At 36.6% G+C, this 11522-nt stretch overlaps 1 protein-coding gene across 2 annotated transcripts; it reads right to left on the reverse strand.

The window, feature by feature from the left end:
• LOC131775804 (uncharacterized) lies at window positions 1-11257 on the reverse strand. Of its 2 annotated transcripts, none has more exons than XM_066165878.1 (8): window positions 10486-11257; window positions 5252-5362; window positions 4605-4772; window positions 4231-4362; window positions 2819-3142; window positions 2323-2619; window positions 1238-1531; window positions 1-897 (listed from the first exon to the last, which is right to left on the reverse strand). In XM_066165878.1, the coding sequence occupies exons 1-8, from the start codon at window positions 11222-11224 to the stop codon at window positions 866-868; spliced, it is 2097 nt and encodes a 698-aa protein (XP_066021975.1). In that variant the 5' UTR covers window positions 11225-11257; the 3' UTR covers window positions 1-865. The 2 variants fall into 2 exon arrangements, with proteins under 2 accessions (XP_066021975.1, XP_058947911.2); XM_059091928.2 differs by having other exon boundaries at window positions 4231-4383.
• Window positions 11258-11522: the final 265 nt, after the last annotated feature.

The raw sequence follows: 11522 nt of genomic DNA on the forward strand, positions 1-11522 counted from the left end.
AAAACTCCATAAGGACTGTTAATGCAATTAGAGGTTTTTTATGTCATACAAACAAATACCTATGGGAACTGCAGAGAACTTATGAGCCAAGGAGGTTATAGAGGTTGCCAAATTCAGTTGTGATACAAGCATCCAACCTGTCTTCAAAATAACTTAATTTAGTTTGATTTCAATTTGATTTGTAGTCCATTAGTACAACATTGTTAATTGTTATCCTAATTTGCAAACCCACATTGGGTTTCTTTGGACTCATAATGACAATTTGAAACTAACTGCAACTATGAAGCAGTCCCATGAATGTATTAATGACTTCACTAAAATGCAGTCCAAATGGTTAGGTGACAAGGCAGACACTCAAAAGATTGGGTGTCCTAGGTTACTTTCGATATGATGTCCTTATCAAGTGCTTTTATTGGTGTCTAGATGAAAATATGTGTGGCTTAGCCAGAAAAAAGGATATATCTTGGTGGATTTAATTTTGAGTACCACCCCTTCAAACACCTCCAATTTTCTAACCCAAGTTTCTTATGGCTCATTGCTAGTCAGGGCTTCCAAGCATCTACAAAACTGCCAGCTACACATACTATTTCACGTGCAATCATTATGATTACAATGGTCCCCTGAACAACAGATGACTTCCAGTACGTTGATGCACAATTCAACTTCTGCTGAGTTGATTTGTTCATGTTGTCATTTTCTCACTTGCTCATGCCCCTTGACTTCTGGTATGGTAACACACAATTCGACTTTCAATGAGTCAATTTGTCAACTGCCATAGACAAACCGAGTCAGATTACCTTTCTGTCTTGATTTAAATTAAAGCAGATAAAGGAGAGGGATGTTATCTTGTTGTGTGAAGTTTTCTTCACCCTTTTAACAGGTCATCTATATCTTTGGCTGAAATATGAAAAAAAAAATGTAAGATTTGATACAAGATCAGATACATGGTGAATTCTTTCTATTTTCTTGCCATTTTCAGCTGCCCCTAAATGTATGTTATTTTAAAAAAAACAATCTTTGACAATAACCACTTCTGCAGATCTGATTCAGTCATAGTGACCTCTCTCCTTATTTTGATGGTTGTAAATTGATCAAGTTTTGTTTAGGAACTGTTGATTGCATGCCCCAATTGCTAAGGCTGAGTTGGGATTTTGCCTAATCAACCATAAGTTTGATGTAAATTGTCATTTTAAGCATGAATTATGGTTAATCCTAAAGTTAACTAGTATATTCTTACCAACAAAGAATTTTTTAAGCTCTTTTATGACATCGAAGCGTTTGATGTTAGCCAGGGCTCCCAAGAAAAACTTCATGGTGAGTTCTGGTTCCCGAGCAACAATGTGTTTCATCAGCAATTTTGTAGGGCTTGGTGGACTTTCTTCCCTTAGACTGTTTAACTCTTGTCTTTTCATCCCCAGCTTGGAACCAAAGAGCATCCAGGCTTTTTCTTCAAGATCTAGGAGAGTTGTTAGTTTCTCAACAGCATCTAAGTCATCCAGCAAGGTCTGGATAGTACTACTTGAATCTGCAGCTGAAGCAAAGATAAAATTAAATTATTTGTTGTAAATCAAGCATGTGGATCTACAAGAATACTCTCTTGAGGAAGCAAAAGTAAATAAGCACCTCAAGTGCTAAATTGAATCATTATGGCACTCACTAACTAAATAAGGCCTGAAAAAATTCAGGCCTTATTTTCAATACTGCTTGTAGTAGTGTTCATTACTGCAAAGGTCACTTTCCTATTTAATTTCCTAACCTGCAGTTCACATGATTGATTTTCTTATAATTGTTCACAATCATTATTATTTCTCTTATTCATAGCTTGCATACAAAGTACTGTACTAGTCTGAGGAACTAAGGAGCTTCTTAAAATTTGGCAAACAATCACGTTAGTTAAAAAGCTACATGTAGATATAGTCCTTCACTTGTTCAGAATGTGTTAATGCCCGCCAAGATAAAGTATTTCTTTGAACCATGGCTTATTTTCTGCATGTACCTAGTTATACCATCTGCTCTGCTTTTTAAACCCTATGCAATCAACTCAATTTATTAATTTGAATTCTGAGCACATCAGAATGTCCATCTGCTATAACTGTTTATGTTCTCAATTTTTCTCTCTTGTATTGTTAGCAAAGGAGAGATTCATACTAATTCAAAGAGAACTTAACACAAGTTTTATGTACCCATCAACTGAACAAATTCAAAAACAGAAGTAGGAATCGAATGAATTAGTTGTCTTAACAAATGATGACACTCCCCTGTAGGAAAAATATCTACTATATTATTAAGTGAGAATTATATTGAAATTCCATCCTAAATTACCCAGCAAATTGTTCAGCACATTGCATATGCCTGGCAACCACTTTTCCACCTCAAGCAAAACCATTTGCACCTCCATTAATGAAAGCTCTGGTTTCAGTGTCTCAATCGTCTCTAAGATTGCCTTGCTTGGGCTAAATTCATAGGGACCTTTAAAGCTCCGCAGTATCTCACCACCAATACCTATCTTGAGTCCTAAGTGATACCAATACTGGACAGAACGATTGTCATCAAGGTGTAAACAAATGTTCCACAATGTTTCCGGGTGTTTATTACAAAGGTCATTCATACTGTCATCATCTGGAAAATAATTGTGAAAATCATTACAAAGATTTCCCATTTTGGCATCAAACAGAGGACAAGAAAGAGATGCAACAGCTTCTGTCACTACAGTCTTGCTCTCATGCAAAATAAACAGTACTAGAATGTTTGGTTAATTCAAAGAGTACAGTGCATGGTCATTGTGTATTAAGTGTGCAAGAAGTTATGTTGTTTGTACCAAGCAAATCCTGACTGTTTGCAAGCTCATCATAAACATCTTTCCTTTTAATTTCCAGGAGGTTCTGTTTCAGGGTTCCAACGTCAATTGACTCCCAAGATTGGCACAAGTGTTTAAACATAGCTTCACTTGGGCTCAGATGAGCAGAGTTCCTACACTGCTTTTTGATTTTAGCATCTACTCCACAGTAGTCTGCAAGATGTTCCCAATGTTGTACCAATGATGGGGCACCTCTGAACTTTGGATAGATTGATCTATCCAAATAGAGGGAAAGCAGATCCATGATGAGTTCTTTTCTGAGGATTAATTCTTCTACATATGAACCTGAAGATGACATTTAGAAAAATTAAGGATATTCTTACCTTCAATTTAAGAAAAAGCAAAGAAAGGAACAAGAAAAACATAACAAAACAAGACAAAACAAAACAAAGGTACCCGGGAAGGACATGTAGGACAGGGAAATTTGAGTTGGAATGTTGGTGCTAACTTCAAATCTTTTTTTCTAAAATGTGGCATTGAATCAAACAGTATTAATTTTCTCTTAATCAAAGCATTTTGCTTATAAAGTCCTTTAAAAAGACTCTAGAAATCTTGATGTATTTTGAGTTTCACTTTGTGAGGTTGCTCAAGAGCTCCTGAAAAGTCTTGAGAGATCTATTAGTAATGCCAGTCAGGATAATAAATGCCTTCGTCAAGCAGTCTAAAAAACAGTAATTAATGTTCACCTGTGTGTATCAAATTTCCATGTGCAAAACTTTAAACATTTTGAAGGTGCAATTAAAGTGTTTCTTTATTTGAGGCTGCAAGTTTTTCTTACTGAGAGAAATTATAAAGATGTGAAGCAGTGAATGGTTTAAGTTGAATCACTTATTTCTAAATATAGTCACAGAAAATATTCTTGTCTGTGAGAGTGTTTCAATTAATGTTTGATCCGCCAGCTGTTGTTTACAAGAAATGATTAGATTTATCAGCCAATATTAAGGCTTTTACTGTTTTCATAGCTTTAGTACCACATGAGCAATATCCAATGTCACCTCAAAGTTTTGTTACTTTGGAATGTGGTATTTATGCAACTGTACATACTAAGTATAAATGGAGGGAAGCATTTAATCAAAATTTGTGTGTTTATTGTGAAAATCAATCAAACAAACTTTTTTGGTCTTTCTCATGAGACTGCTCTAAACGTTTCTCAGAAATCTCTATTTAACTAACTAACACACCTAATAGTATGATGGTTACAGGCTTTTCAGATGCCAGTAACCACAAAAAGGATTTTTATCCATTTCTGATAGTCTAATATACAGCCATTCTTTGGGTTTTCCATGTTATGCTTAACTCCATGTAGGAGCTTCCTAAAGAATGGCTGCAAAGTGGACTTCATGTCTGAAGGCTGGTCAGAAATTGTAAATTACCTGCATTGACATGTTTCATCTTTGTGGAGACCTCACCAGTTTGCATTGTTACAGTTCTATCCATCCCATGTTGGGAATTGCTGTGTCTTTCTTGAAGAGTTGGTTTGTGCTCAAAGGGGGTGGGATCCGTAACTGTCGTGGGAAAAGGAAAGTCTAGATTGCATGAAAAGAAATGTAAAGCAGTCACAAATAAGAAAGAAGATTGGGTTTTTTGATTGAAAGTGTTAAGATCACCAGACTAAGTCTTAAATCCAAAACAGAAAAGAAGATATTACAAAGTTACCTCTGAATAGGAAATATACTTTTTGAAAAGAAATTTAATTTTTACTCATGGACAGAAGGGTATGGGCCCTGGTCTTAGGGATGTTAAGTACCTTCATCGAGAGGAATTGGCTCCAACACACTTTGGCTGTTAGAGAGCCTCCTTCGTGCCCTGGGTGTCAAATGCTCACTTGAAGAACTCTGGAGTAAATCTCTGTTGTATGATGTGTAAGACATCTCCTGTGGTTCATTTTGATTTCCAACCATTTGTTCTAAGTGCACTGAAAATGGTAAGAGAATAAGGGCATTATGTGGAAGCCATGTACATCATTCAGAGACTCAAAAGTTATTTAACTTAAGAGAAAATAGGGGACAGTATTTAGAGGCTTGAGGAAAATTGTAAGTATGAAATATGATAACAAGTAAGCTTTAAATTAGAATTAGAATAAAGATCGTTGAAAAGACACTAAAACTTTCCTTTTTTGGATGGAACTGATAGAGCCAGAAAAAAAAAAGAAGAAAATTTGAATAATTTTTGGAAAACAGAGATGACAAAGCCCAACAGAGACTCCTGTTGATGAAAGTGGTCAATCCATGTATCACCAAGTTAAAAGAAGAAATAAAACTGGAGGTTAAAATCTTGATTAATTCATAAAAATCCAAGATACTAACTGATACAGGCTTTAGTCTCAAAACCTGAGAAAAATGCTCTTAGGTCTGCGTCACCTCTTTTCGCTAAAATGCCTAAGTACGTTCTTACTATTTCTTATGGTGACTTCTAACATGAGATTCTCGTCGGTCTTGTTTTGGTTATGGTCCCCAGGGTTACGGGTAGCCTCAGTCGATAAGGCCTGTCTTGGAACGTTGTTATCTGCAAAGTTAAATGTCCATTGCAAAAATAGCTTTACATTGCACAAAACATTAGCAAAATTTAACCTCTGTCATTTCATGCTAGAGTTTGTCACCTCGTCTTGTTCTCTGTTGGATTACGTTTCAAACTTTTAAACTGATCTGTTCTGTTCGTGAGAGGTGGAAGTGCTGGATGTGAAACTCAGCAACAAGAGCAAATCAACAGCTGATGATAAAAATTACTTTTGCAGTAAAGTTTTTTCTAGTTAGTGAACTACTCAAGATACGACCAGCACAACTGAATTGCAATTAAAGCAGCAGTTACAGTAAAGGATCCTGAGAAAACAAATTTAGGCTTCGACGTGATTCGAACCCGAGCCTCCCACATATTTAATTGTGCGCTACAAACATTTGAGGTATGAAGCCATTGTTGGTCACTTTTTTCAGGTTCATTTTTTGTTTTCTGTAATTTATTTATTTCAGCTTCCTTGCGGTGATCATGTCCTCGACAATATAATTCATATCATTCACTCAGTTTACGATTGTAAGACTGGAGGTATTATTCCATGCGGCTCTTTTTTTAATTTTCATCATCTTGTTGTTATACATAAACTTTCTTGTTTGCATAAAACAGTCTATTGGTGTGCAGTAGAAGATTATGTGATTGATCAAAATACAGTACTTTTAATTTGACACCCAAACCGATACGGATGAACTATCTGGACAAGCTGTAGCTTTTAAAAGTACATTACTGTTTAAGTGGCGTGTTTCCATGTTACTGTTTTCAATAAGCGAAAGTTTTCCAATCGAATCCAATTACTAGTATATCGATAGCGCAACGCGGTATTCACCAAGTCTGTCCGGTCCCGCGATTTTCTCCTCTTTCCAATGCGAGTCGCCAGTAAAATTAACCGATGAAGTAGGGTTATATTATCACATGACTATTCAAAAATAAATAAATTTGATCGCACTGAGGTCAGAAAAGCTATGCTTATCTCATGTGACGTCGAGTGACTACAGAAATCGTCTCAAGAAGGACTCTGCGTTTCAATAAACACATGTTTTCGACCATATTTTTCTCTTGTCCCACTTTTCAGTGCGCTTCCTGGCGCGCTTTATTTGCAAAATTATGGCAGCAGCCAACAATTTTTTTCGCTTGTTTGTTTACATTGGTTCGCGCAATTTTTATACGTCACTCAATGGAACCTGGGATCAAGACTGAAGTGCCACATTGTCGCGATCGGCGTAAAAAATGGTCAGCATTAGATTCCATCCACCAAAACCACCTTGGTCGAGAGGGACTGGGATGGAATGATGGACAACTCATGACTTGTTATACTAAATGAAAATTACGAAGCTACGACAACATCCCGACTTATCCCGATGACCTAAGTGTATTATTTGTTTGGGAAATTGCGTCAAAACTTTTTACTCAAGAAATGGTAAGTATTAATTTATTGTTCGATTGTAGTATTATAAAACATTTTACGCAATTTTATGCAGATATTTCACGTGTTTAGAAGGTGCCCAGATGTTACGTAGTTTTGGTGGATGTCATTAGGGAACATCCACCAAAACTTTGACCAAAACCATCAACAATATATTTTTTAAATTTTATCTATAGCCACTGTTAGATGTTCAGGGAGACAAAAGATTTATACCACTAATTAGCAGTTAGTGCTCTGGCTAATAATTTTTTATGGTGCACAATTGCTGACCGACCAAACGTTCATAATGATTATCATAACTCATAACACATAGAATAAAGTGGTTTTGGTGGATGTTTCTCTCCATCCACCAAAACCACCATAGCAATTTCTGCTACTTCCTTACAGAAGACTGATGCGACCTGCTATTTGGAGTACATAACCACAATCTATTTCTTTGTATGTAGAGATATTTTGCAAAGTTCTTGAGTCAGCACCTTTTATTATTGAAACCGTAATCATAACATGGTGCACAATATAGAATACAAAAGGTTCTGGTGTGGCAATCATGTAATCTTGAAACAGGAGAGTTTTTAACTGACTTAAACTGACTTAAACAGACATTTGCATCAAAATTCCAGGTCCAGAAATTTCTCCCACTATTTCCGCTAAAATCATAACCTTTAAGTACAACAAATCAGCACATCAGTAATTGTTATCAGGGGTCTGAAAATCCTATAAATCTTTCACATTTATTTCAAGTAACCTTTAATTTCACATGGATGAATAAGTATACACTCAAGATGCAGAATGTCTTACATTTTACAAATTATTTCCCTTTTTATGGATAGACAGTGAAAGGCCTTTGCCACATTGGTGAATCAAACCATTGTATACCACGCATTTTGTGATAATTGTTTGTTTTTGCTCACAATATCCAGAAAAATGGAGGGGATAAATTTAAATAGCAAATTCTATTAATGGTTAAAATTTAATAACATTGGAAGATCAAATTAACTTTGTACTGTTTAAAATTCAGTTTTGGTTTCTAGCTTATTCCAGCCTCTTAATATTCAAAAGCATTCCTTGTCATTTTTTTGTTCTTCTGTGTAACATAACTTGAAAAATAAACACAGTGAAAGGAAACCACAAATGATTAAATTGAAGCTAAAGCAAAGTTTAAGTTGAGCCATAGCTGATCCAAATACTGAGTACTTTATATTGTAACCCATTTAGCAGTAAAGTTTATCTATATGTCTGCCAGCTTGTCACAAGTCTTACCCCTCTCCTTGAAAAGTCTCTATAATAAATTTTTCTTTGTGGTCCCTAATTGATGATAAGAATATTACAGCTCCTCAATTTCCCTCTCTCAAGACAAGGTTACTCTAAATTTAACAAAGTAATGGACTTGATAAAACTCAAACTATAACTCCGTCTGCTGGCTGCTACTTGCAACCTTAATTTCTTGATATCAGTATACAATAATCAATATGTTATAAATAAGAACCCTAATGTTTAATTTTGCAGTGATCACTTTCCTCCTTTTCATTTGCAGACCAGACTGGAACCTCTATAGGTGTGTTTGCTTGTTTTGAGTGGAGATGGAAGAAAAGGAGTCATGCTGCATGTCTGATTTATTAAACCGGATTTGTTCTGTTTATACATGAGTAGAACTACCTTGTTCTCTGAAAAAAATTAAATTTCTCACATTTTTATCTGTGCTTTGCAGTCAATCTTCCTTGTGTCTTGGACAAGAAATCTTATTTTCTTGAAAACAAAATCTTTGTTTCCGGCCTTCTGTAATAGGTAAATATAACAGTGTAAGATGAGTGACAGTGTATTTCTCAAGTTATTTTTTGGAATGTGACAAAACGGAAGTGTCATAGCGTGATAAGGAGCCAACATATGATTGCTTGATAGAAAGCAAAAAATGCAGAATTGCATATATTTTCTCCTTTGTCAGCAGCATATGTTAGTGAAAAGTTCTTATAATTGTTAACTTCTAAACCATCTTCAATTTAGCCAAGATTGAACTGTTATCACGTTTGTCATTAAAGTATTCAGAGATCAATGTCATATGACCCATTCATGTATTTGACCTTTCGAATTAGCAAGCCATAGTTGACAGTAACACAAAGGTTGAGGATAAAAAGAAATTATTATATACAGTACTTCTTCTGCATCTTTTCGTTTCGTTTTCTCTCCAGCTGTTCTATATATGCCGTGCTGGCAATTGAACACTTTCCTTCCCAAAATTAGGAAAAGCACACCAGTAAAAAACGAATTTTTGCTCCTTAAATATCTCATGCTTCTTCCACGAGTATTTTGTGACTTCTGTCCAAGGAAGGAGGTGTAAGCATTAAGTTAACCTGAATGATTCCACAATTGTGGTATCATCCAAGCCATGCCAGAGGACTTGAACTAGATAAACTAGTGAGAATGCACAATAGCGATAGCAAAGCTTTGTAATGCCAAAGAGCTATATCAATATATATATATATATATATATATACACACCGGTGTTTCAGAAACCTTTGACAGCTTTAAAGAAAGAAAACTTCGTCGTCAATCCTGTTTCAAATTCCGCAATAAGTTTATACGCCTCATCAACAGAATTGATGTATCCTAAATTATCTGCATGTCTACCATCAAGCAATACTTCGCAACTTAAAATTCTTGCTATGCTGTTTCTTTTTGTTCCTCAAGAATTTCCGAGAATCTTCGGTTATGTTTTGCAAGTCATTAAATATTCCATCTCAGTCCCTCTCGACCGAGGTGGTTTTGGTGGATGGAATCTAATGCTGACCGTAAAAAATCGCTAAAGGCGGCGAAATAAGAGATACAGAAACCCTCAACTTGTCACGCAACATGAGCAAATTTGTTGCGTGACAAGTTGTGAGTTTGATGAAAAACTAAAAACAAAATTTGTTGCTCAAAGTAGACCCGCGCTCTACTTTTCGCAACAAATTTCTTGAACCTGCAACAAATGTTTTTGTTGCGCGACAAGTTGATCATGCATGGTGAAAAACGGAAACATCGACCAAACTTGCGACCAAACAATGTTGCGCGACAAGTTGAGGGTTTTTTTACCTCGTATTCCGCCGCCTTAAGTGTGTCCGCAGCGATCTATGGCGAAAATCGCTTGTGATTTTCGCCTGCGATCAACTTCGCTGCGATTGGCGTATAAATTCACCAGGTGTGTCGCCGGCTCTAGAACAGGTGGCATTTCTAAACAAATTTTGCATATTTCTGTCAGGTACCTTGGGTACACCCTTTCTTCCCCGAATTTTCTGTTTATTCTGCTTTTATGTAACAGTCTTCGAGGACTATTTTCTCTTAAGATATCTTCTCAAGTTTGATTCTAATTCTGTTAGTAAGTTCCTTATAATTTTTATATTACCAATCTTGTTTCTCTTTTGCCCGACCTTGACCGTGAGACTAAGAAATTTTAGGCAGAGAGTCATTTTGTAAAGCGTAAACATCGCGAAGGTACCTCGCTAGTTAAGTGTAAAAGCATGACGAAGGTCAGAGACTGACATCTCAGTAAGCGTCACCTTTATGAGCGGTGACCCAAACTTTCCTCGAGAGATCAGAGCTAGTCCCGGTCATAGTTAGTAGAGGAGACTATGTCCCGGTTGTATTAACTTGTTTAGCAAAAGAGTGAATAAAGAAAGAGACAACCGACTTGAGTTAGAGTTTACTTCTAACAATAACATACCTTGGAGGTAATCTGGTAAAAAAAATGGATGGATCTCATTTGTATCGCCGAACGCTAAAAACCCAACGACGTATTTGTCTTCGTTTAGGATGACCGAGCCTTTCGGTTTCTCTGTTGACTGGAAGTCGCCTAACTTTTTCATTATAGCTTTGTTGCCGTGGGGGTGTAGATAGTACGAGCCACGTTCGTCTACAGAGAGGAAGTAACACGCGGGACGAAACTTTCCTGTGCTGACATCTTCTGCCAAGACATAGCAAATGAGCTCGTTCTTGGTGTCTTTTACCTCCGTTTTACTTTGTGCCTGATAGCATGGTTGGGATCGATTTGGTGTCCAATCATCTCCGAGTATCAATCGGGAAGACTGCGTTTGCTTGAGCGATGATTTTATCGGAAATAACGTGAGACTTGACGCTTCATTGGAAGGACGCATTTCCATGAACTCAACATTGTCAAGGCTGAATTTACACCATAACTTGTCGGATGAGAATTGCACCCAAAACTTTTTGGAGGAGGTTAAATCAGCTTTGGAAACTACTTCACTGGTTGTTGCTAGCACACACACGTATTCTTTTTGTTCGACCGACGCGGCCTTCGGGTCTAGCGGACTTTTCTTTGGCGACGAAGGATATCTTATGATACATGCACTCCCAATTGTCTTAAACCTGTCTTTTTTAACTTCTTCTCGGACTATGCCCATAGAAAGTGAAATATCTGCACTTCCCGAGCCTCCTTCAGCCATATTTCATTTCAATTGCATTTGAATGCATCGTGCTTGTCACGAGGCAGATATGATGAAATTATCAACGATCAAAGCAACATGACGTCATGTAAAGTGGCGCAAATGGTGAGGACAAGAAATTGCAGAAAATGAAGTCTCTCATGTGGATGTTTCATGTAGCCAGTGTGGAAAAACGAAAGCAACAAGGAACATGAATTACTTATCAATGAGAATAGCCATTTTCTTCTTAAGTTGTTTTTTTTTATTTTTACGTCGTTGTTGTCTTAAAGAGCTTCATTTGTTGCCCATTGCCAGCGAA

Source organism: Pocillopora verrucosa, chromosome 4 (genome assembly GCF_036669915.1).
Source record: "Pocillopora verrucosa isolate sample1 chromosome 4, ASM3666991v2, whole genome shotgun sequence".
Taxonomy (NCBI): domain Eukaryota; kingdom Metazoa; phylum Cnidaria; class Anthozoa; order Scleractinia; family Pocilloporidae; genus Pocillopora; species Pocillopora verrucosa.